Source organism: Limanda limanda, chromosome 16, assembly GCF_963576545.1.
Source record: "Limanda limanda chromosome 16, fLimLim1.1, whole genome shotgun sequence".
NCBI lineage: Eukaryota > Metazoa > Chordata > Actinopteri > Pleuronectiformes > Pleuronectidae > Limanda > Limanda limanda.
This window is the reverse complement of record NC_083651.1, coordinates 19,445,887-19,472,037: the sequence shown is the minus strand read 5'-3', so window position 1 is coordinate 19,472,037 and position 26,151 is coordinate 19,445,887. Positions and strand designations below refer to the sequence as shown.

The 26,151-nt window shown below is 40.8% G+C and overlaps 1 protein-coding gene across 1 annotated transcript; it reads right to left on the bottom strand.

Moving 5' to 3' along the window:
• Positions 1 to 1,274: 1,274 nt before the first annotated feature.
• Positions 1,275 to 20,969, bottom strand: LOC133021254 (sacsin-like). Its single transcript, XM_061088038.1, has 7 exons — positions 20,788 to 20,969; positions 17,694 to 17,739; positions 17,323 to 17,410; positions 16,565 to 16,676; positions 15,903 to 16,176; positions 12,984 to 13,072; positions 1,275 to 12,862 (listed from the first exon to the last, which is right to left on the bottom strand). Exons 2-7 carry the CDS (start codon positions 17,720 to 17,722, stop codon positions 1,983 to 1,985), a joined length of 11,472 nt encoding a protein of 3,823 aa, XP_060944021.1. The 5' UTR covers positions 17,723 to 17,739; positions 20,788 to 20,969; the 3' UTR covers positions 1,275 to 1,982.
• Between the last annotated feature and the right edge of the window lie 5,182 nt (positions 20,970 to 26,151).

Sequence of the window (26,151 nt, the reverse complement as noted above, 5' to 3'; positions counted from 1 at the left end):
CGGGAGCTCACACGTCTTCAGCCTCTCTGCCAGGAGAACAAGCTGAACTTCAAAACGTATTATTCATCCGATGTGAGTGAACCTGTCCTGTCCACAGACCCGGGTGGTGTTCACTGACGGGGGTAGCCTGTTAGCCTGTTAGCTTAGGTGACGTCGGACCGGAGCGTCCTGTTTCCGGGTGAAGCTGACGCTGGAGTCGCGTAGCTTGCTGGGAAACGTCGTGGGGCCCATTTGCATAATCACAACCTTGCAATGTTAACAGTGGCCTGTGTGCTTCACGCTGATTGGTGCTACCATGGCACTGGTCTGCAGCTTCCCCTGTGTGCCCACAGCAGAGACGTACGGCAAGCGAAACGCGTTTCACAAAGCAAACTCACAGACAGAAACACACACGAATCAAATGACTCCAAAACAAGACTATAATGCTTGTGAGTCTCGTTTATTCACACACACATTCACTCTTTTTGCATATAAAATAAAATAAAATATATTTTTGCCACAAAGTTCAGATATGCAGTATTTAGATTTCTGCACACCAGCGCCATCTGGTGAGGCAGTGCCCCACCTGCCTCTTATGTAGAAACGCCACTGAAGGCTTTGATTACACATACAGGCCGAAAAGGAGGCCTGTGGTTTGCACAAAAACGTGTTTCCCAACAACAGCTATACAAAAAGTTACTCTTCAACTATCAAATAGGTTTCAACTACACTTAGTCAATTTCAACTATTATTTTTCCACTATATGTTACACACTGAACCTTGAATAATGCGTCACAGGCCCAACATACAGAGACAAACAACCATTCACACTCATATCCACACCCACAGACACGATAGAGTCTCCAGTGAACCTGACCCAAGCCTGCATGTGTTAAGACTGCAGGAGGAAGCCAGAGGAAACCCAAGCAGACACGGGGAGAACATGCAAACTACTCTCAGAAAGACCCCGGCCAGTCAGGGATTCAAACCGAGGACCCTCTTGTTGTGATGCAACAATGCTAACAGTATTTTGTTCTAAAAGAAAAAAAGCAATGACTTAGGTTTGTTCTATATTCTAATAATAATAATAATAGTAATAATTAAGAATGCTTGGCACACCCCATTCACACAGAGCACAAGCTTAACTGGACGTGGTGCTGTACATATACATACATGCTGTGTAGGATTTAGCCATATTACAAACACAATAATTTGTCAAAACCTTCTTACACTACATTACCTGTGAGAAGACTTCAAAACAAACATGAAACAGGAGTAAACTTTTCATCCTTTATTTAACTTGAATTTTTTATTCATTTTTTTTTAACAGGAAAAAAGTGATTCAACTATAACAGTTTATTTCAAAATTATACGTGGAAAACTTTTGCACCTGCATTTTCTAAACAAAGTGGCACAGTGATTACTTAGGTTTTCCGCAAGTAGCTATTAAAGTTAACAAAACTGAAAAGGAACATGTATTTTCATGAAATAAATCGATCAAAGTATATTTACGCTCAGTGAGTACTTAAAAACACTAATAGAACATAAAGTACAGTGGATGAACAAGCCCACAGAAAGAAGCCATGAATGTGGAACACTTTCATAACACTCACACAATGATCACTGTATATTGGTCTTACAAAGTAGTAGAGTAATTATACTGGTCCTTAGCAAGTATTCATACATGTTGACATCACAACAACAATTGTTTGATATCTGCATTTTCATGACATAAGGTGTTTGGTGAGAGTACTGATCCCTAATGAGAAGTTATAAATGATAATGAATGTACTGATCCTCTGTGAGACATCAAACGTTTACAACCGGCCACAAAATCCCTGTTTCTATACATTTCAGAAACAAATCAATTGGTGAAATTAGTCCAAAAAGAGAGACTTTAAAAAAAAAAGTTATTTTAATGTCTAAATACCACCTTAGGCTAATTGTTTTTATAACATAAAGACTTAAATTTGCATTCTCAGCATTACATGACTCTCGAATTGCTAATTCACATACGCCTCAACTGCACTGAGGAGCTCAGACGCTTTCTCCAGTGCTTGCATTTCGTTCTCAGATTTGAACTGTCCGTTTGGAATGTGTGGATACCGATGGCAGTTGGGATACTGAGTCTTTTTGGCGTCCACTCCCAGTATCTGCAAATTTTGCACTATTTGAGGCAGATTTGTCAGTTGGCGGTTGTAGCAGGAAACTCGTGTGGCAAGGGCTGAGATGGAACTGCCAGCGAGAGGACGGCCATGCTTTTTATACTCTGCGGCTGTAAGAGACTTTTCCACTGCTTGATGGACTTTGAACAGACACCATTCTGTGCTGCCCCCACCGGTGTCCTTGTTGGCTGCATTGAGATCACAGCGAGCCTGTCTGCACCAGCGCTGAGCCTCTTCTTTGTCTGGCTGTGGGACATTTCCATAATTTGTCCAAAAATCGCCACCAGAGAATCTCGCACGATTACTTCGGTGATACCGTGCCTCTTGATCCCATTGCTGGTAGAAGTCTCTGAAATCCTGGTGACCCCTTGAAGAGGAGGAGCCTGTGGTTTTGCCTTTTCCTGAGCTGAGCTCTTCAACTCGACTCATCAAGTATTTGAATGCCTCATTGGCAAGAACCTGGTGGTCAGGATTTTTGTCAGGATGCCACCTGAGGTACAGTCGCTTGATGGCTTTGTGCCTCTCCTCTGCAGGAAGAGTCCATATCTCTGCCAAGCACTGATCAATTTCCCTTTTAGCTTCGTCAACAGAGGCTGGTAAGGATCTTGTAGATGATGACTGTGAATGAGGCGGCACAGCTCCCGCCAGTGGCTCCAGCTCCATGCAAGAACTGGATTTGCAAGCCCTCCCAGGTTTTGCTTTCTTTTCCCGTTTAATCTGGTATATGTCGAGACAACTGACTTCAATTGGCTCCTCTTCTCCAATATCGACTTTGTATCTGCGTGAAAGCTGCCCAGAGTTTCCAGGCAGTTCTTCAACAATAACTGCATAAATATACTTGTTGTCAGTGCTGTAGCCAACATATTCCCCCTCCTCAAAGTTATTGAGGATGTTCATGTCTAAGGAATCATGCCATTCCTTTGGTACTTCTGTCCCAGGGGCTGGTGGTGTGAAAAGCAAACTTTTAGTTTCAGTGCTGTCTTGGATCTTATTCTTGGCCAGAATTTTCTGAACTTCTTGTAAACTGTCACACATTAGAAGTTGCCCAAGGACTGGGAGGTGAACTGGTTCAATTCTGGTGCATAAAAGAGCAATAATCTCCTTTGTCAGTGTCATGTTGACTTCAGTTATAACCTTCATAGCCGTGTCATCATTGTGTTTTAGGTAAAATATGCAGCCTTGTTGCCCTCGTGTGACAAAAACATCATATTCAGTGACAGTTTTTTCTAGCGGCTGTTCATTCAGCCAAAGCGTTGTTTCCAGGTTTTTGCAGCAGACGATCTGAATACTGCCAAAAATCTTTTTGCACATGTCAGCGGCATCTTCCTGTTTAATTTCCCCTTGAGACCCTGCTCTGATGAGACAAATGAGTCCATGTCTGAATGCATGCGAGGACAGATGTTGTTCAAACCATCCACTGAATTCACAGTCAGTCTCAAGCTCACAAAGCTCAAGTTGTGATTCCACTGCTTTCTCCTCAGTGACCTGAGACAGCATTTTTGGCTGAAGGTTTGGAGGCAGCAACTTCACCAGCCGGTGATGCTCATAAGTGTCTTTGCCCAAATGGCATTCGCTGAGTTTTTCAAGCAACAGGGCCTCACCCTCCAATGCTTCTTCTAACCGTTCGGTCTCAAATGTCGTGTCATTGTAGTACAGTTTGCATGAGGGGTATAATTTACCATCTACTGCAGGAAGATACAAGGACTTCACATCTTTAACGAGGGACTTGTCTCCTTGGCCTTTTATTAACCCAAACAACATCTCAACAGCACGTTTTACAGTGATTAGTTGGTTTGGGTTTAGATGTGGTTTATGACAAGTGTCGGCATAAATTTCTGCCAGAACGTTACTAAACTCCACAGCAGTAGGTTTTTCCTTAACACCTATTTTCTTGAAGAAGTCAAAATAAATTGTATCAACTACAGGAATTTTGTACAAATATGGTCTGAATTCTTTGTGACAGGGGACAAAAAGAGACGTGTCTTCAGTCTTCACAAGTTCTTTGTCTTTTTCAACCAATACAATGGGAAGACCAGCCAGTGGCCGACTGTCAAATGTGTTTGCTTGCAGGAAGGCGTAGGAACTTCGAAACACAATAGCACGGGTTTTAATCAACTCGTCAGTTTGACAGGGAGACTGACAGATGTTGCTCATGTTGCTCGTTACACACTGTGGAGGTGGTTGATCATGGGCGCCTGAATTTTTCATCATCTCCAGCAGCTCCGGCGACTGATAAACTGGTAAATGTATGATTGGCATTGAAGACCAAATCAATTCTTGATGCTTGGGATCGATTTCCATCAAAGAGCCTCTGATTGCAACAGCACTTCCCTCAACGGCGGATGGTTGGTGATAGTCGCACAGTTCTTTTTGAATTGTCACGGGGAAAATGAACTTGATGTCGGCTATTCTCTCCAGCAACTTTTCATTGTTTTTTTCCTCACTCACTTTAGTTAATACTTTCATAAAGAGTAATGATGATTTATCTTTCAACTCTTGAAGCTGAAAGTTCTCTTTTGCTTCTGATTCCAACTGGTTTGCAAAAGTTATTATTTCATCGTTTGACAGCACATGCTTCATTCCAAGTTCTATGAGCAGCTCTTTTGCTTCTCTTTTTCTTTGTGGATCAACCTCAGACCAAAATCTCTCAGGCACAAATTTCTCCTGGGGAAACATTTTCTTGTAAAGCTCAATGCTATCATCAAAGAAAAATGATGCTTGCTCCAAACTGTCTTGGGAATTGCGAATCAATTTGACCGTCTTCATCGAGGAGATGATTTTCTCCTTGTATTTACGGTAGTTGTCATCATGTTGCAGTGACAGTAAGAGGTTGAAGCACTGAAGCGCCAGCTTCTCTGTGAGTGTGTGTACAACAGGGAGAATGAACTTCATTAAAAACTCCATATCAGTCAGGATTTTGATGTTTAGTGATTGTGACAGATGGTAGTTTTTGAGAAAAATGGTGTTGCTGTTGTGCAGCAGGAACAAATCCGGAAAGTTCCCCAATTGTTTGCTGTCGAGGATAAATACCTCCTTGTGTCCATCAATCCTCACTCTTTCACCAAATATTGTTTCAAATAATGGCAGGGACCTGAGCTTCCGCTGAAAGTCTTGAGTGTCTTTGGCCTTGGCCACTCCAGAGTGCAGGAAGCTCTGAAGCTCACTTTTCTCATTAGAGGAGAGCTGGGAAAACTCTGAGTGGTCAATGTTAAAAACCTGGTCCAGCACACAGCTTGCATCGTTCACATCCATAAGCTCAGAGCCCAGAAATGAATGTATCTGTCGATCTGCATGCGTCTTGGAGAAGAATGTATTGTTGAGCTTCATGAAACCAAGTTTGAAGAGGATGTCTGATCTTTCTGGGGCAAATTGAATCACACTCTGTATATCTTTCATTGTTTTTAAGAAGCACTTGTTGTTTAACCTTGGACACACAACCGGTAGAATGTAGCAGTCACTGAAAAGCTGCCTCACATCGCTGAATGTCAGAGATGGTTCATCACCACTGCTTGTTGCAGTTTTAATTTGACTTGCTAAGAATGTCCAAAGTTTATTCAACCACACCAACATTGTCTGGTTTGGGACATGGAGACCACTGTCTGAATCAACAGCACAGCTATCAAGATGATGCTGAATTAAGGGCTTCAGATAGTTTGCTGCAAGGGGAACTGTCAGACTTTTGACGAGGTTAAATCTTTGCAGAACAGTCATGTGATCTCGGTTGGTCGGATAATCTGCAAATTTGTCCATGTAGTTAATGAACAAAATGTCATATTGTGATATCAGTTTAGGAGTTTTAGAGTTGAACACTCTCAAAACTTTATCTTTTGTGAGGAGAAGTGGAAGCCCATCGAGTAAACTAGCGTTGTCCTTGGTGACCTTAGGATACAATAGATCTTTAAAGCAGAATCCCAGGAGCTCTGAACATCTTTTATCATCACTGATCAGAGTGGAAGTTATGGGCAGTGGTAATGCTTCATCTGTTTGCTTTGGGTCATGGAGAGGTTTTTCCTTCAGGAAAGTCCGTACAGTTGAAGGATTCACGTCTATCAGTTCAATACCGGCAGATTTGAAGCTTTTCCAAACTTCTTGCATTTTAGGAGTAGAGGGAACCAATTTCATTCCCAGATCTTCCAAAATGAGATTAATCTCCTCATCGTCTGAATGTGTCAGGTAAAGTGCCTTTGTTGCCTCAGTTTCTCTGATGTCACCCCAGTCAAAAGAGTATTCAATAAATGTGCGGCCTGCAAGTACATGTGTTGATCTTTTCATCACAGGAATCACATTTAGGCCTTTTTCCTTGATTGATCTGTACACCTCGTGTATCATTTCATGCCAATTCTGATCAACATCTTTGTTCACATTTGGCCAAAAAGCCAAATACGAATGATTGAAGAGTAAACACATAGACATGAATGACACCTTTGTCTTTGCAATGTTTTGGCTGATGTAATGAAGGAGATCTGCGTACAGTGGAGCAATGACACTCTGTTTCAATTGTTCATTCCACTCACTTTTCTGACTTTGCCCATCTTCTTTCCAAAGGCTTCTCCTGGAAGAGTCTACCTCAAAGTTTGCGTTGATGTGCACTGGAAGTCCTGTGGTCCCAGGCAAAGGAAGTGAACAAAATGCTTCGCCTTTAAAATCCAAACCACCAAGAGCCTTACTCTCATCCTTTAAGCTTGCACGTGCTGCTATTGCTGCTTGGGGAAGTTTCTCTGATATTGTTTCCCTTCCCTCTCTGTTTTTGAATGAGCCAAACTGCTCTGCAACGATCCACTTACTTAGTCTTTTACTTGAGGTTGAAATCGTGGTTTCATAAATCGTGTTGTGCGGTGATGCTACTTCGTCAGATTGAAGTGCTTCTTGTTGAAGTTTTACAAAAGCATCCTTTTCTTCTCTGCTTTTCTGGTGTAGACGTTTTTCAACCACGTAGAGTGTTTTGAGTTTTCCTGAAGGATTGATTTCATGGACTTCTATTTTGCAGATGTTTTTCAGAAACAGAATTAATCCTTCAGGATCTTCGGAGAGAGCAGAGCACAGTTCTCTCATGTCATTGTCAGTGACTCCCTGCTTTGATATGTTGGAGCTGTTTGCCATGGTACCAATTCTCAGAGGTAATCTGAACATGGTGCCGTCTTTGAGAGGGAAGTCTTCTGGAAGAAAGGATTTGTAGACGTCCATGTACATGTTCTTGAATTCATCAGCTAGTTTATAGCCAATGCCGGGAAGTGGTTTGTCTGAAGAACCTTCAATGTATTTTTGATTGGGATCAGAAATGAGCAGTAATTCATCTCCAGTGAGGATTGAGGGGCAGTCAGTCAAATGGTAAACAGAGTTGAATCCAACACCATATTTCCCTGTCTTTCCTGGAGTGTTGTGCTTCCCTCCTTCTCCCAGGTGTTGAATTCCAGCCAGGTCAGCCTTAGAAAACACTTTGTTGTTGAATACACACAGTGCTGGACCTTGCAGATGGTTCCATTTCTTCCCAAAAGTTTTTTCTTTGCCATGCTGTCGTTTGTCCCACACAAAGTGGATTTCTGTTGCCTCTGCATCATCAGCATTTTGGATTAGCTCTTTAAGGATATCCTTTTTTGAAGGATAGGCTGAAATTATGTTTTTGATTCGAACTGTCAGATCCTCCTGCTGCTCAAACTGAAATGCAAATGGTGAAATGTCAGCTTCGTAGCTTTTCAGAGTATGATGCCTAGTTGTTGTTATTCCAAAGTGCTGAGCCATAGCACGTGCGATATTCTTGTGGCTTAATGTGACACCATTAGCCACTGGCATCCATGGGCTGTCATCGTAAAACAGCTCATTTGCAGGTTGCAAAACTCCATGTTCATTGGGTATCAGGCAGTCAACTGTTGCTTTCTCTTTTGCCTCAAATATCCCTTTGTTTAAAATTGTGAGGCACATTGACAGATCACTCTTTGGCAGGGGCTTGTTTCCATGTTGACAGTGCAAGTTCTTGAGCACAGTTTCAAACTGACTGATTGTGTATTTTTCCTCAACACCTACACATTTCCAGAGTTTTGTGAAACTTTTGAAGCCAGGTGGAAGTACATGCAGGTACGGTTTTGCTTCAAACTGCTCGTTTTCAGCTACACAGTTCACATTTGTAAATGTACTGCCTACAAGTATGAAAGGGAATGAATTTGCCCTCTGTAAGATAACAGTGGAGTTCTCACACTCACTGAGCCCCTGGTTTAGAAACTTATAGCACTCATGTGCTATTTCGTGAAGCATAGGTTGGTCAGTGGATTGAGACTGCTTCGACATTTCTTCCAGCTGCTGAAGCACTATCTCAGGACTTGGACTGTCGTGAACTCCTAAGATTTGTAGGATCGGATCAGTGTTGCGTATTTTCAGATTGGTTCGATCCAGCACAGGTTGTGTCATGTTCACAAGAAGTCTGAATTTGTCACTAAACACATCAGTGGGCCTTCTGAGTGTTGCATTTCCTTTCATCGTGTCACCAGGGGAGAATGCTGGAAGAAATTCCGTTTGCCTCAGTGTTACCCATTGGGGGGAGTCTTCCTCATTCATGTGAGGTTTCATAAGTGTAAGAAGGCAACTCAACCTCTCATATGCTTTCTCTCTGTTAGTGCTCCAGGTTTGGGGGATTGTGCCGGCTTTTTCTGTGATTTCTTCCAGTGGGAGATAGTCACCTGCCATTCCAAGTTCCAACAGGCGCTTGATCCTTTTGGGGGAGCAAAAGTCATGTTTTGTCCCACCAAGCAAACGCCCCTCTTCTGCTTCAAAAAGACAGGCAGCTTTCCCTGATGGATCCACAAGTTTGTTGATATACTGCAGCTGTCCATCTGTTGTGGGAATGCATGGTTCGCTGATGAGTCGATTGTCAATCCCTGTGACTTGAAGATCGATAGCATGCAGTAAAAGCCTATCTCTGCTCACAGGGTCGATGGTATCAAGGTTGTTAAACACTACTTCTTGGTAAAACCTTTCCCAGTTCCATGTTCTGTTCTGTACAACCTTTTTCAGGCCTGCCTGTTTGAAGCTATTTTTCAGCCACAATGGAAGAGGAACAACAATGTTGGATGGTTTTAGATATTTCTTGCACAGCTGTGTGACAAGTTCACTGACCTCCTCATCCTCTTCGATGCTCTCATGTAGAAATATGGCAGTGTCCATTGAGCACCAATGTTCTCCATCACTAAAGAGCTCTGGACCTTTGTTGTTCTGGGCAATGGTGGAGTAAAACGCATCCACCAAAGGCTTGAAAGTGTCACTCACTTTCTCTCTATCAGGCCAGAAGGTGTGATAACAGTAATCTTCCAGTTGGTTGATTTCAGACCTTTTCAGTGTCAAAAGTGTCATGACATATGCCTTCACTACAGGATCCTGGAGAAGGGCTTTGTTCCAGTCATTTTTCACCCCACTCTCCCACAGACCTTTTCGGTTGCTTGTTACGGCAAATGTGCCATTTAAATTAACTGGAAGACCTGTGTGAATGGAAAGAGGAAGGAAGCAAAATGCCTGTCCAACAAGATCTGTTTGTGATGAGGACAGTTTCCCGGATTTTGGATGATTATTCAGAGGCACAGCAACCCCCCCTATGGGCAAAGAGAACTTGGCTGCTTTGTTTTTTTCAAGGGCCATTTTTAAAGACTTATCTGTTCCAAAGCAGTTGTACAGGAGCCAGGACTGGACTTCAGTCACTCCAGACTGCTGACTGGTGATTTGTACAACACTGACTGTGGTGGAGTCAATGACCTCTTTACATTTTCCATCAAGCTTCAACAGTGCTTTCTCAGCCTGATCCTGCTTTGACACAAAGGATTCATCAGGAATCCTCACTGCACTCACAACGGTTTTGGAGACAGTTAGAACGGCTTCTATTTCATCATCTCTTGGTGGAGTGGATGCATTGCTGGAGATCGTTTGTAGAGTTAATTCATTGACTCTCTTCAGGAAAAGCAGGTGAGTTTGTGAATTCCTAGTTAAGTGCTGTTGAAAAGTGAGGATATTGGGTTTGTGATACACCGTTTTGCTTATTTCTGACTGGAGAGCTTCTTCTTCAGTTCGAAAAGGTAGTTTGATCAGAGTGCCTGAATAGGGTTCAGGAGGACTTTGTTTGCTGAAATTGCAATCAAAAATGTGTTCATATGGTCCAAACTGACCAGGAAAACAACTAAGAAGTTGCTGATTAGAGAGATCAAGCTTGATTCCAGGATTTGTTTCATGCTTGATGTGCTTTTTAAGATGAGTTACATTTGGATCAAGAATGAGAAGACTGTTGCCACTCAGGATGGAGGGAACATCTGTCACATGATACACAGTACTGAATCCAAGTCCAAACTTTCCAATTTTTTCCACTTTTGTTTCTTTTGAAGCAGCGCCAACTCGGACAATATTTTTCCAGTCCTCAGCTGTGAACTGCTCATTATTAAATGCCCAAAGACAGGGTCCTTGACAAAGAGCCATGTCAGGGTCAATGAGACTTTCAGGGGGATCTTTGTGCACTCGGAAGTCCACCAGGAATTTGCAGACCTCTGCTCCAGCATCTTCTGCATTCTGGATTAGTTCTTTGAATACATCACTTTCTTCATCGTATTCTTTAAGAATGTTTTTAATCCTTGTTGTTATTGGCTCAGATTGCCCACACTGCTCTATTCCCACTAACTCTGGATTGAGGATAAAGGTACTGAGAAATTGAATTTTCAACCATTCAGCTGTTGCTTTTGTGATTTCCTCATGTACAACTTGAATTTCCTCCTGGCTGCACTTAAGATCTTTCAACCCATTTTTGCTTACATCACAGAAGACTGCTGTTGACCCTGGTTTCAGCGTGTATTGTCCACCCTCTAACATGACTGGCACTGGGATGTCATCCTTAACAGCCTTCTTCTCTCTCCAAAGCCAGTTAAGAATTTCTATTGACACTTCTACCTCAGAGGAACTTGCACATGGCTGTTGCCTTCCTTCAATATTTTGCTGGATAGAATGCAGAATGCCAATGATTTCTTCATCTGAAATTAGCGTTCTCAAGCCTGAGTCCTTGAGCAACTTCTTGTATGAGTGGAATTCATCAGGCACCTTTCCAATGTAAGAGCTCAGGTCTAGATTAGGTGGGTAGTCAAGAACCAGATCCTTTGGTGAAACAAACTGGTTGTGGCTCCACAGCCAGCGTGTATCCCCGTTTATCATTGTCGCAAATTCGGAGATGTCATCTTGCATGTGTTTGTAAATGCTATGCAGCTCCCTTTTGAAATCCACATCTCTGTCAGGATCAACCATTTTCTGGACCTTTGATGTCAGGACCGATAAATTGTCGATCACTTTTTCTGGTGGGGGTCGACATTTGAGACCAAGTCTGTTGCTTACTCTGTCAGTGACATTTCCCAGTACTGGCATTACATGTCCAACAATGTCCTTGAAATCAGAATGTCTTACTTCATTTGGGCAGAAGAAACCAATTTTCTGCGATTTGTCATAACCAGGTTGATTACATGGGATCCATTTGAGCATTTTAAAGCTTTGAAACTCCTTATCTGAAAACTTTGACAGCAGTTTATTGCCATCCAACAATTTTAAGAGCACCTGAGCTCTTTTCTCAGCCTCAGTTGGAGTGGAAACATGCATTTTTTCAATCAGTGTGGCTGCATTCAACAAGTGCTGAGGTGACACATCTGCTTTTTTATTTAGCAATCCAAGATCTGTAAGGCTTTGAAGCATTTGTGATGTGTCAGTGTACAGATGGGGGGGGAATAAATTTGAGTCAAAAATGGCTGAGAAAGATTTAATTCTTGGATCAAAAAAGTTTGAGGCCTTTCTCAGCTGTCCGTTCACCTCAATGAAGCTCAAGTCCTTGCATCTTTGTCTCAAGGTCTCATTCTGAGAGAAAAGGATATTACCATTCTGTAAAATCCAAGTCATGATTTCCTCTGTGTCTTCTTTGCTGCAAGATTTCGTCTCAATACAGGCAACGAGGAGAAGGACTGCTTCGGCTGTGTTCAAGAAACTAATTTTGAGCAGCTGCAACAATCTGCGATCAGCCTCAGTAGCACACTGCACAACTGAATCAGGCATTGGGAGTTCTGTTGGTACTGTTAGACCAGATGTCATAAGAACAGCCTTCTTTGATTGAGCTGCCGAACACACTCCTCTCATGGTTTGAAAGAGAGGCAACTTTGAGAGTAAATCATTCTCACTCCTTGAGAGAGAATCCAGACTAGAGAGATAATCTTTCAGCTCTTCTCGTGCTGTGTGAGAGGCCGTCATGAGTTCTCCAATGAGATTCTGAGGGTCTAAATTCACCAAGACTTTCATGACGCTCCTCGGAGATGGGCAGAGCACGTAAGAGTCTAAGTCTACGTGCGAGAGCCATTCGTTTCCTCTCACCACTGTGCCACCGGCTTTCCTCAACAACTGAGCTATTTCATCTGGCAAGCTAATGTTTTTGCTTTTCTGAAAGATGAGGGTTGTGCTCTGTTGTAGTTGTGCTAGTGACACAACCTGACTGACAAACAGGGGGCTGATAGGTATTAATGGTATTCCAGTGAATTGACTTAACTCTTTGAAGTGAGTGTTGAGAAATTTCCAGAATTCTTGGAGCCATTTTAAAGGTGGATGTTGACTGCAGCCGATGTTCCAGGTAATGAGCCCCGTCCTGGTCTGCTTCCAGTCTGGTGGCAAAAACCTCCTTGTGTAGTCAGCCACTTGGTCTGCGTCAATGTTGATGACTTTGTAGATAACTGAAACACAGATTTTTGGAACAATATATGTATAAATATATGTTGATGTAGTGAAACAACATGCAAATTACAGACACAATTCACTTTTAAATCACTGTTTTCTATAAAATCACATCCATACCTTTCCTGGCCAGTTCAGTCAGGTGGGTAATGCAGGCTGAACTGAGATCATCAGGGATGAAGAGGTGTTCGCAGCATGGCAGCAAGGATCTGCACAAAAGATAGCACATGTTTATACCAGTCTAGATTCAATTTAATGGAAGATAAGATCAGATACTGCTTAAGACCATATGCTATGTCAAATAAAATACAGAAGCAAGAAAGAGTAAGCCAGATTCACTGGATTCGGGGAACAACTGCCAATTTATATTATTAGGGATCAAACTGTAAATACAGTACATTATAACTTGTATATAAAGCAGGGTTCCCACGGTACCTGGAAACCATGGAAAACATGGAATTTATTTTTTCATTTTCCAGGTTTGGAAAAGTCATGGAAACTGAGCAAAAGTGAACACTTACATGGAAATTGAAACAGTTGTCCTGGAAAATTTTATTGGATGATGTGTAAAATAAATGAAACTATTGAGCACATAATTAAGATGAGTTTATAAAAACCCTTTACATGTGAACAGCTTTACTGTAGATAGAAATGGATGATCCCATGTTGTAGAGCATGCTCTTAGCATCCTATCTGGTATATTGGATGTTGGAATTTGATGCAGGCCACCTAGTGATATGGACTTTAAAAGTATAGTTTCGGATTGTTAGACTTCGGGAATAATAGCCGAGAAACGTTACTCGCAATCTCAATAGAAGGGTCAAATACATGCATTTCCCTGCCAACACGGGAGCCTTGACATCTACAGTGAAACTTCTTAAGCAAGTTTATTCTCATATGTAATTAGCTGTGTTTTAACTGTGTGGTAAACCTGGGTTTATCAACCTTAGTTAGTAAGCAGTGCAATCTTGCTAACTAGCAGCTTACACTAGAATTGTTGAGGTAATTTTTACCTTGCTTTTAAAATACTAGAACTATGTTTGATCCTCATATGTATTTCACTCATTGACTTTTCCTAAAACCGTGTTATTCACCACATTTAGGAGAGTTTGTTTTGAATTTGGATTCATTAATGATGGTTAGCAAGCACATGCAGTGCAATCTTGCTAGTCAACATTCAGCTTGCTAACTAACTAGCTAGTGTTGGCTAGCTTGCATTGCTTGCTAACTACCAATACATTTTCACATTAGGCTGTGACATTACTTCTATACTAGTTGACATGACCAGTCTAGTCTTGATTTTGTAACATTCATTCTTATATCTACTTTTAGCTATTTTGTGATTTTTCGTTTTTTTCTTTAAAAAAGTGATACAAAAATGAGATAGGAGAGGAGTGGAAGAGAAAACATATATCAATCCCAGTGCTCAATTGTTGTTAATCTACAGCTTGTTGCATTATTTCATGCATTGATATTATCAAAAAGACATAATCTCTAAGCATTAACAATGTAGACTTGACTGGCACATCTTTTAAATCAAGTAGCCTAACGCCGGGTTTACACCGGACGCTGAAGCGACGCGTAAGCGCTAATCCCTAGCACGTCGGCGCTTAGCTGGTCACACCGGACACTCTTAACTCCGCGGCGGTCATCCTGCGATTCCTCTCCGTAATCACACATACAGCTGATATTTGTCATTAACTGCAACAGCGTCCCAGCATTTGTCCTTTTTAATTATGTCTTTATATGTGCCGAGGATCATACAGCTCACTGTACTACTCCTCCACTTCAATTATTAATTTAATGTCATCCATCTTCAAGAACTTCTCCGCTGTTTGCTCCGTTCAATGTCGGGTGTAGAGGGTAAATTACGTATTCTCCACTCAAGCCGATGTGGAGAGTACGTAGACACCGCCCCCCCCCCATCCCCCCCTCTCTCTCTTTTTATCTTTATGACTGCTTGTGTGGCTGTAGTGGGGGCAGAGGGGGACATTTAATAATGTGATTGGTAAAATTGGTAAAATTAAAACTCCAGGACAACAAATGGGGAATACAAACTATGGGATGCATATTTGATCATTTATATTTATATAAAATATGTCATCAATATCATTTAAAATCATTTTTCACTGTGTTTCCTGAGGCGATACGCTCGCGTCAAGCAAAAAATAGACTCAACGGTGAAACGATCGCTGCTTCCGCCTCCGGTGGGGCCGGCACTAAGGATTAACATGGGAGTGGATGGGAGCCAGCTGTTATTTAAGGCTTGGCGCTGCGCTTACGCGTCGCTTCAGCGTCCGGTGTAAACCCGGCGTTAGTATTCAGGTGTCCAAGGGGGTTGTGTGTGTGTGAGGGGAGGGGGGCGCGGAAAGCTTCAGGGGCCTATAGATCATCACTTAATATGGTACCTGGAAAATCAGGAGGTAGCATGGAATTTTTTTTCAAGGCAAGCGTGGGAACCCTGTAAAGGGTCGAGATCTCGGGTTAGGGTTCAGGCTAAACTTAAAAAAAACATACCTCTGGTGTTTTCTATGTTGCAGGAAAAAATCACATTGTTAAAAATCAAAGCATTTGAGTTTGTGTGTGGGCCATAGGACCACCACACTAGCATGCAGTTATTTTCTACAAAAAAGCTCTGACAAGCCCAATGTATACGACCTGACGTACCCTACCTACATATGGTCAAGGGGTGTAATGCTTCTACAAATCCAGGGTTTGGCTAAGATTGATTTTCAAGCCATGTTTTGGTTGTTTTTTTTGCCAATTTGTGTGAGGGTCTGCAATCTCAGGGTTATTATCCATCTTGATCTACTCAAACTACCATTACGTTAATCGCTCATCATAACTAGACTAAAGTAGTTACATGACAGATGCAGTAGAATATAGAATAATATAATATAATATAGAACAATACATCGTGATTTTGAGGCCCAAACCCAAATTTTGAAATTCCATCTTCCTCTAGCAAGATTGTGGGTGTTTGTCTCATGGTCTTCATTTTATTTATATGAATAATATTTTATTTTAAATATATTTTACCTGGGAAATTCATCGCTGTCAATCAAAGCCGTGTCCTCCTCATTGTCCGTGAAAGATCTGAAAGAGCCATCATTGAGTGGTAGCAGCTGAAGACCCTCAAGTTCTCTGTATTCTCCATCACTCAATATGAACTCCAAAAGACATAGTTTGAAGCCGATTCCAAATCTCCCGACTTTGTTTGGGTCATTGCGCTTGTCACTCCTCCCTGCCCTCTGAATTGCTTTCCAGTCATCACCAGTGAATGCAGCATTGTTGTATGCATATAAAGCGGGACCTAAAAAGTTAGTTACAGAGAAAAGTGCTTATGGCATTACATCAATTCATGCTTGTGTTCATTAATGTTCTCCAGTTTCTCTCAAACTGTTTAATTTGAAGTCCATCGCTGCAAAAACTGAGGTAAAAATGCTGTAGAAATAAAGCAAATAATTTCCTGGTCAGATCCAGTATTTAGAACTGTTGGGTAAAACATCTGTAATTAATATTATAGTAATTGTGGGATCCTTTGTGGTCTAATGTAACTGTAACCAGCTACATACATTACATTGCAGAGGCTGCTTTACTTCTGCAGAGAAAATGATTATTAAATATCATACTTCTTACTTGGATCATGAGAACCAAGTTTTGCTGTTTGACTTATAAGTTATAAATTATCAATTTGGTACCTTGGTATTTTTCCAGTTCATCAGTCCACAGGCTCTTAGTCCCATAGCTTCTCTCATCGTGGATGAAAACCACTTCTGTGGCTTGACCATCATCTGCATTTTGAATCAGCTCCTGTTGACAAATAATGATCATGACCATGAACAGAGTTCAGCAGACCTGAGGCCTGTGGTACGAAGTAGGATTTGCGATTATCAGGGTAACTTTGAGTTTAATTCTGAGTTTTCAGCTCTCATTAATTTCTTATGAAGTAAGTAAGTTGGTCGTTCAGCACAAGTTACCATGGTGCCAGCGTACTCCAGAGCAGGTTAAGTAGAAGATCCCATAGTGGATTATTACAGGGTCTCTGAGGAGGACAAGGGTCTTCAGAGACCCACAAAATCCTTTTTCCTCCTCTGATGACGATCTTTATGAAAGATATACATCCTCATCACAGGGAATGATAAACCTTTGTCAGGTGCTGGAGCGTTATATAACCAACTTGCATGTTTTAATGAAGCTAGCAGCGTAATATTAGCTGTCTTTGCGTCTTTTCCCCTGACCTGAGAAATGTTCTGATTAAATCAGTAACGTTATGTCACAATCTGGCTGCTCACTGGAACATCTTCCTGTGTACGCTCGTAAAGTTTCAATCAACACAAAAGTTTGTTCCAAGCACTTTAAGTGTTGGATTGAGCCTTTAGCGTTTAGCATAGCTTGATTCCCATGCCTTTTTTCAACCAGTATTTGATATGTGAGCACTGTCTGACTGTATACCAACCTTCAGAATCTGTCCACCGTCTGGGTATCGGCGTAGAATATCTTTCAGGTAGTCAATGAAGGGTGGAGCTGTTGCCCCGAAGGACGTTCTAAACAAAGCAGCAGGATTAAAGAAAAAGAGTTAGAATCCAAATCAACACAAGGCGAGTCGTCCAAGTACTTAAGAGATTGTAAGGGTGGGGTTAGACAAGTCAGAGTAAGAAATACATTTAAAAAAAAGAAAGCTATTAACAGAATCATAAGATAATATTAGGCTGAATTAATGATACAAGCACATTATTCAAAATTAATAAAAGTGAAACATAAGGTGATGTCCCTCTCACTGTAATGGGTCAGAGCATCAATGTATAAACAGATACAGATGAAACTCACCCAGCTTTTTTCTTTGTCTTCTGACTCATCCTGCCTGTGTTGGGTGCTGTAACAGAATCACATTATTGTTACAACTGCATTGACTCCAGCATAGTTACTGGCGTTAATAATGAATTGAAAAAGATTAGTTAGTTAGATTAGTTCCTGAGCACTTCACAAAGCAAACTGTTCATATACAAAACATATCATAAATACATCAGCGCCGCTGGGTTTTTGTTTGAATGCGTTGCAAAGCTACATCACATGTAATTGTCCTCACAGCATGGCAGCTGACATTGGCTTTGTTTACATAGACACTGTTGAGATATCTTTGTTTTGTTCTCTATCTTATGAATATATTTTACTATATTTTACCTACATTATATCCTGTGAATCAATATTAGCTGTGTAGTCTATAGAATGAACAATATTACAACTGTTTCTTTATCCTGGAGTGATATATAATTTCTGGACTCAGGTACAGGGTCAAACACAGAGCGCAACCATCTGAGTGTCAATCTGACTGCAAAGTACAGCTTGGAGAGAAGTGTGAGAAGTGAATTCATTTTGAGATTTGAAATAATGAAAGCACGGATTCTCAGGAAGGAGAGAGGACGTGACAGGACTAACACAATGAACCCTTTTCATGAATTATTATGAGAAAAAGATATTAAATCCTCCTCTAAAGTCTAATCTGCTGGGTCTCTCCACTGGGGAAAACTCCCTGTTTGATGAGGGCACAATGGTGGGGGACACCTGGTGGAGTGGACCTTCTCTCACAGAGATATGCTTGCAAAAAACTGCACTTTGAGGAGACAGTATACATCTGGCCAATAGCTGAGTGCCCTCAAGAAAAGAACCGCCTCTGTGTTGCACTCTGTGTCTTTTACAAATACTGTGGACTTGGGAGAGGGGGAGCTTCTTCTGGACATGATCCAGTGACCTGGTGACGTGTCCGGCAGAACCCCAGAGATTCTCTGTAAGTATTGTTCTTATACAATAAACGTATTACTGTGAAACTTTTGAACACTGAACTTGTCTAAATTATTAACCTTTCCCACTTGAACCTCGAATCAACGAACACGCTGTCTGGTCCAGAAGGGACCGGGCTCGACAACACCAATATTAATACCTGATATTAAGCCGCTTAAGAAAATGGTCTCACTGTCATGTAAACAGTATTTTCTGATTACCTTTACCTGAATAAAGGTCATACTCAGACTAAGCAATAATTGAAGGCCTGCATCTGATCTTAGTCGTGTTGCATAGATATGCATACATCTAAATCACATCATTAGCTTCTATTGAAGTTTTCACTGCATTTTGCAACATTAACATGTACGGCAGTAAGCAACTATTTATGTTATGGTCAGACTATGCTCTGTAACATGTTAACGGGAATGTGAATGGAATATTCTGGTAGCAGTCATGTAAACATTCTGATCAAAAGTCAATGGTGTGACTTATCATCCGCTAACTGTCTCCCTGAGACAGTCGTTAATAAGTAATTCTAGCTAAAATTACAGTCATTGTCTTGGATTTGTTTGTTTGCTGATTGTCAGATGAAACTGTGGTGATGAAGAAAAGCAGCTTGGAATATGTTAATCTGTGGTCTTAATGGTCCAGGGTTTATTTCATGGTGGTCCTGCTTTCTGAAAAGAGAATCAGAGAAATATATAACAGTTCAAAAATCTCAAGCCTGAATGTCTATTCTGTGAGACAGGAAGTGGGCGGACATATTCACCCTAATCTTCAGACACATGGCAGGATGCGAAATCCACACGATGACATCATGCATGTGGTAATTACTGTGTGACGTCATCCGGCAACACTAACCAACATTTTGAGTGTGCTGAAATTCAGTTGCACAACATTTTACATTCACCCCCATAAACCACATCACATGACACAAACAAGGCAACAACTAAGCAAATGTTACACACCATTTAACAGCAACACTATCAATGCATAACAATGTTCATTAACAGTGACAGACAGTAGGGAGGCCTTCAGGCAACAGCCGGGCTTCCATTTCATCTGCACCCTCACTTTTGCACATTGACCATACACAGTCCAGTCATGTACTCGGCTTTGACTTAACCTTCTTTATTACTATGGTGTGGAAACATTTTATTTAATATGCAATGGGCACAAGGAAGTGTTATAAAAAAAAATGATTTTTAAAAGTATCAGGGAGTGAAAGAATGTGATGACTCAGTTTCCTTGTTTTGTTTCTGAGAAACAGCAACCTGTGATGAAGGCTAAGAAGCTCCCAGCAGAAAACAATCACTGTGTTTTTTCAGTGACGGCCCCTCCCTCCAACGCACACAGACAAAAAGAATCACACATACAAAACAGGTTTCTGCCTTATTTCCACAGTTTTATCTGGAATTAAAAAATTTCTGCAGCAACATCAGCAACTTGTTAATGTCAAAAACCATAACCCTGTATTAAGGCCACCATGTGCATGACAAAATAAAAGGCATAGAAATCAGTTAGAACTGCATTTAATAGTTTACCGCTATATGTATTTAGATTTTGAATTAGTTTGCCATATCAAGAGTAAGGGTGTGGTTCAGACATCATACTCAGACCCAGAATGCCAGTGTTACAAATTTATAATCTTTCATCACACGGACTGATTCTAGATCAGTTGATGTTGGGTGTTTGGTGTTAGATCCAACAACCCAGTATCCTGTTCCATGTCCAGATCATTTTTGCTGACTCACACTGCATATTGAAGATGCAAATACCATCTGCTGCTGCTTGCATTAGCAGGTGAACTCAAGACTAACATAGCAAAATTTCAGCTTTTCAAATTATAAGGTTAAACCGATCCAGTTTAGAGGATTATATGGTTTTACAGTTAGTTTCCATCACGACAATACACGTGCGCTCACTACAATAATTAACAAATATTGACTTAATTTAGGCTGAACTCAGATTATCCACATCTGTGCCTTCACACGACTGGAAGTGTGATTTAGATTTTACTGGCTCACCAAAATAATCAAAGTAGGAAGTGCACAAAATAATTAATTAACCAAAAATACAAACATATATAAACATATACTAATAAAATGGCATCATAGTGACAGCAGTAAAAACACTGTACCTCAGACATGTGGGTCGCCGGGTTGTCTCAGGTCTGCAGATGCTGGGATGTCCACTGACTGACTGAATGGAGTCTCATCATGAGAATATAAAGACTGAAGATGTCCTGCCCCAACGTGACGAGACGTTTCCTGCTTCACGTCTGTTTCTTTCGTCAGAACCAGTTCACCCAAAATGAAACTTTACCCAGAGACCGTTTCATCAGAAATGCTTCCTACAGGGTTCATTTGTTTTGGCTGAGTCAGGGAAAACGAAACTTAACTGTGTGTGCGTGTGCGCGTGTGACGAACACACACATGAGCGCACACACACGATCGCCATCACTGCACCTGCACACTTGTACCTGGAACAAGTCAACGAACCTCAGGAGTAGTAAAGGTTATTACCAAAAGGGGGCGCACTATGCGTTTCGTTCAAGGGAACTCCCCACGAATAAGAAATCGTTTTTCCTCCTGAGATTTTCTCATGACACCTGTAGAGAAAGAAGCTCCAGGATTTCGGAATGAAATAACATAAATAACTCGAAATATTACCATAGTAGTGATGGCGAGAGGAAGCTTCATGAAGCATTGAAGCTTTCCACCCACTTGGTTCACTCGTGGGCCGAAGCTTCATGGTGCTTCATTTGCTCCACTGCGCCATCAAGTGGACTATAAATGGCAGGCGGAGCTATATATATACAGGTGCATCTCAATAAATTAAAATATCATGGAAAAGTTCGTTTATTTTGATAATTAAATTCAAAAAGTGAAACTCATATATTATATAGATTAATTTTACACAGAATGAAATTTTTAAAACGTTTATTTCTTTTCATTTTGATCATTATGGCTTATAGCTAATGAAAATCCAAAATTAAGTATCTCAGAAAATTTGAATATTACATAAGACCCATAAAACAAAGGACAGGCAGTTTCTTTTATTTGCAAACAAACGCAATATAAATTCCCAAGTCCACAAAATGTGAGGGGGGGATCCATTGCGGCCGGCTCGCGAAGCTCTGACCATCACCACCTACGTCATCAACACAAGCCTCGATACGGACTTCACAAACATCTTCCTGTATTACTCGACACACCTTCGAAGCTTCGACACGACAGGACACATCACTGTACCATAGTCTACATGTTATTATACTAATAAGGTCATTTTCCAACTAGACGTCCAACTTGAGTGTCAAGTGATTCCTTAGAGCAATCTGATACTGGAAACTCCCGTGAGTGTGCACGTTTAGCTAGTCACTGCTAGTCACTACTAGAATCATGCTAGCGAACTTGGGAGAGAACTAATACTGCTTTTAAGTTGCTATTTGAAAGATAAACTCTTTAAAACCAATCCGAGTAATAAAATAGTGATTATCAATGTTTCCAACGAACTTTAGAAGCCTGTTATCATAGTTAACACCATGATTAATGTTATAGACCAAAAGAGTAAATGTTAACCCTTGACTGACTGGCGCAGCTAGTGTTTGTATATTATTATTTAATGAAGCACATTGAAAATGCAAGCTTCCAAGCTAGTGAAGTTCTAATGTTATACTAGTGGTTACTGTGATGTTGTCCTATCATCTCAATGTTATCTGAGAACACCCAGGTAATGGTTACACATTAAGAAAATAAGTTAATGAGATCTCATGTAAGAAATAGAATTAGAAAACAGACACTGATTATTCTGCACTTTGTGTAGATTGTTTTTTTATGCACACTAGAACAATCTGAATCCTGTAAAGCTGAATGCTGAGATGGCGAGCTTAACCCAGATCGTGGATGCGGTGTGGCCTACCGTATGACCCAGACCGAACCTGATTCGCATATCTAGAAGACATCAGACCCCAGTCCTGCCCGTCAGGTAGACAGGTAGTTTAGAGATACAGTACACATAAAGACCCGGACCGGAACGGAACCGGTGGAACCTTCAAGCAGACACTGTTCATGGACTGAACGGACTATATCCTGGGAACTGTACACACACACACACTAAAAGGACTGAGTTCTTTTACAAGAATCATATAATTTCCAAACAATCTACTGTTCTTTTTATTTTACACTGTTTTATAATGTGATTGTTACATGACTGATTGTGAAGCAATAAACTGGTCATTTGTCCAACTTGTTCTTTGTCTTAAACCAACCTCTCCTTTGAATCTAGGTAGATATTTAGCTTTTTCTAATACTAGCCCCAGAAAAGTGCTACACAAGAAATTATCAAGGGTTAAACTTGTGTCACTTGCAAACCCTGTGTCCATTTCCCAAAAGATACCAACTTTATATTTTTAAGCCAAAACATACGTTTTTAACTTGTTTGTTAGAGTTAAATTAATTGATCTTTAACTTAAGCTCTTGATGGTCTTTTTAATTTTTTATATTTAATTTTTTTTCTATTTTACTCAATTCAATACAGCTATCCTCTTTAAGGATTATATCATTTTATTCTCTAAACTTAAATACAACACTTGTTTTTCTTTGTTTTGTTTTTTACAGTGTCCACAGCACGTGAACGCACCGTGACTCTAGAGTAAAATCTTTTATATTAAAGTCACAGAGTAAAACACGTGGTGGAGACCAGTGTTAATTTCGTTGACGATAACGATAACGAAAAATTTTCGTTAACGCCCCTTTTCCCATGACTAAGACGAGACGAAGACGTAACGAAATGGATCTTTGAAAATAAAAACTATGACGAAATCTATTTTAATTTTCGTTAACGAGACGAGACGAAACGAAAATGTTGGCGGTTGACTAAGTCACAACAATTTTTAAAAACATAATCGTATCAGGCCGTCAAGAAGTAGCCGGAGCGGCGAGTGTGTGTGTCTGTGTGTGTGTGCGTGTGTGTGTGTGTGCTCCGGTCCCGAGGCTCCGCCCCCGCGCACTCGCTCAGAGAGACAGTGAGATCAGAGCTCGTTCAGGTGAAGCAGGCCGGTCACTGACTCACCGGCTGCTTCTTAACTATGGAAACAGTGAAAACACAGAGTTTCTCTGGTCTCAGCTGCTCTGAGATCAGCGCAGCAGCTTCTTGATCAGAGCAGAAGCTGCAGCTGGTTTCTACCGAGCTTCAGTTTCCTCCTCCAGTCTGATCTGCTTTCACTTTTTGTTTTCACATTTCGTCAACGCCAACTAAAATATATAGGCTGCAGCTATATGTTTTTATTTATTTCAAAATAGGGTACTTCTTATTTCATACATTTCCCACAAATATGGGGATGACTCAAATAACTCTACATAGTTCTGTGTTTAATTTATTTCAAAGTATACCTACACTTGCCTGTGTATTTTCTTCTCCTCTTCATAAGCATTTGGTGTTTCCCTTTGTTGTAACAGGTAAAAATAAATAAAATGTCAGAGTGAAATTGGAATGACAGTGTTAGCGGACTTCATTTTCATCTTCTTTTGCTTTTGCAATTTTAACATTGGGTTCACTGACGATTCTTGTTTCATATTGGCCTGCAGGTGACAGTAATTTAATATTAAGTTGTATTATCAGCAGTGCTTAAAGGTTCAATGTGCAGAAGTTAGTGACATCTAGTGGTGATGTTGCATGTTGCGGCTGAATGCCCCTCACCTCACCCTCCCCTTAAAAACATGAAAGAGAACATGTGGTAACCTGTTGTCATAAAAACTTTAAAAGGTGTTTAGTTTGTCCAGTCTGGGCTTCTGTAAAAAACCTGGTAGAGAGGTGACCCGCTCCTGATGAAAATATAGTTTATCAGTACTAAAAACATCACGAAGATTATTTTATGTTCAATTTCTTCCAATAGAAATCACTACATGTTACTCACTGAACCTTGAATAATGCGTAACAGGCCCAACATACAGAGAGAAACAACCATTCACACTCATATCCACACCCACAGACACAGTCTCCAGTGAACCTGACCCGAGCCTGCATGTGTTAAGACTGCAGGAGGAAGCAGGAGGAAACCCAAGCAGACACGGGGAGAACATTCAAATTACTCTCAGAAAGACCCTGGCCAGTCAGGGATTCAAACCGGGGACCCTCTTGCTGTGATGCAACAGTGCTAACAGTGCTTTTTTTTTTTTTGTTCTAAAAGAAAAAAAGTAGTGCTGTCAGTTAAACGCGTTATTAACAACTCTCACGCTTTCGCCGTGTGACGCACACTTTTGCATGTTGGTGGTTGACTAAGTCTCAATAATTTTTTAAAACATCATCGTATCAGGCCGTCACGAAGTACCTGGAGCGGGCGAGTGTGTGTGTCTGTGTGTGTGTGTGCTCCCAGATAGGGCACCGGTCCCGGGGCTCCGCCCCCGCGCACTCGCTCAGAGACACTGTGAGATCAACGCTCGTTCAAGTGAAGCAGCCGCTCACTGACTGACTGCTTCTTAACTATGGAAACAATGAAAACACAGAGTTTCTGTGGTCTCAGCTGCTCAGAGATCAGCGCAGCAGCTTCTTGATCAGAGCAGAAGCTGCAGTTGGTTTCTACCGAGCTTCAGTATCTGTGTTCGCCTCCAGTCTGACCTGCTCTCGTTTTTTGTTTTAATATTTCGCCAACTAAAATATATATTTTTAAGCTATTAGGCTGCAGCTAATTTTTTTTTATTTATTTCAAAATAGGGTACTTCTTATTTCATGCATTTTCCACAAATATGGGGAGGACTCAAATAGCCCTACAAAGTTCTGTGTTTGATTTATTTGAAAGTAGGCCGACACTTGCCTATGTATTTTGTTTGTTTGTTATTTTGTTGCTTGTCTGTTTGAGTAGCTGGCTGAAAGCGAAGAAGTAGTAGGCTTACCTTCTATTGGTAACCTAACTGTTACTTTCATTGTTTCTGAAATAAGAGGCCTGACTGCTATGTTCACAGCAAACTTGAAAAAAGGAAAATATTAAGCCATGGTTTAACTGCCCTATAGGCTGAGTCCTTGTTTACCTGAAATGTGCACTTTATAATTGTATTTTGTGCCGCCCTGTTTGGCAATGTTGTTTTTCAATAAAATACAACATTTGCATAAAGCAAGCCAATCCACTTTTCCATGTTGATAAGAGCATTAAAACGAAAAAGAAATTATGGAAAAAAAAAAATTGATTAATTGCGATTAATTTTGAGTTAACTATGACATAAATGCGATTAATCGCGATTAAATATTTTAATCGTTTAACAGCACTAAAAAAAAGCAATGACTTAGGTTTGTTCTATATACTAATAATAATAATAATAATAGTCATAATTAAGAATGCTGGGCACACCCCATTCACACGGATGACGTGGTGCTGTACATATACACACATGCTGTGTAGGATTTAGCCATATTACAAACACAATCATTTGTCAAAACCTTACACTACATTACCTGTGAGAAGACTTCAAAACAAACATGAAACGGGAGTAAACTTTTCATCCTTTAT

Bases quoted from the DNA above. Each gene is read 5' to 3' on its own strand.
- LOC133021254 (XM_061088038.1), bottom strand. From the start codon at position 17,722: ATGAGTCAGAAGACAAAGAAAAAAGCTGG. The intron at 16,677-17,322 runs GTTGGTATACAG...ATTTGTCAACAG, and splicing joins ACGGTGGACAGATTCTGAAG to GAGCTGATTCAAAATGCAGA. The intron at 16,177-16,564 runs GTACCAAATTGA...CTAACTTTTTAG, and splicing joins TGAACTGGAAAAATACCAAG to GTCCCGCTTTATATGCATAC.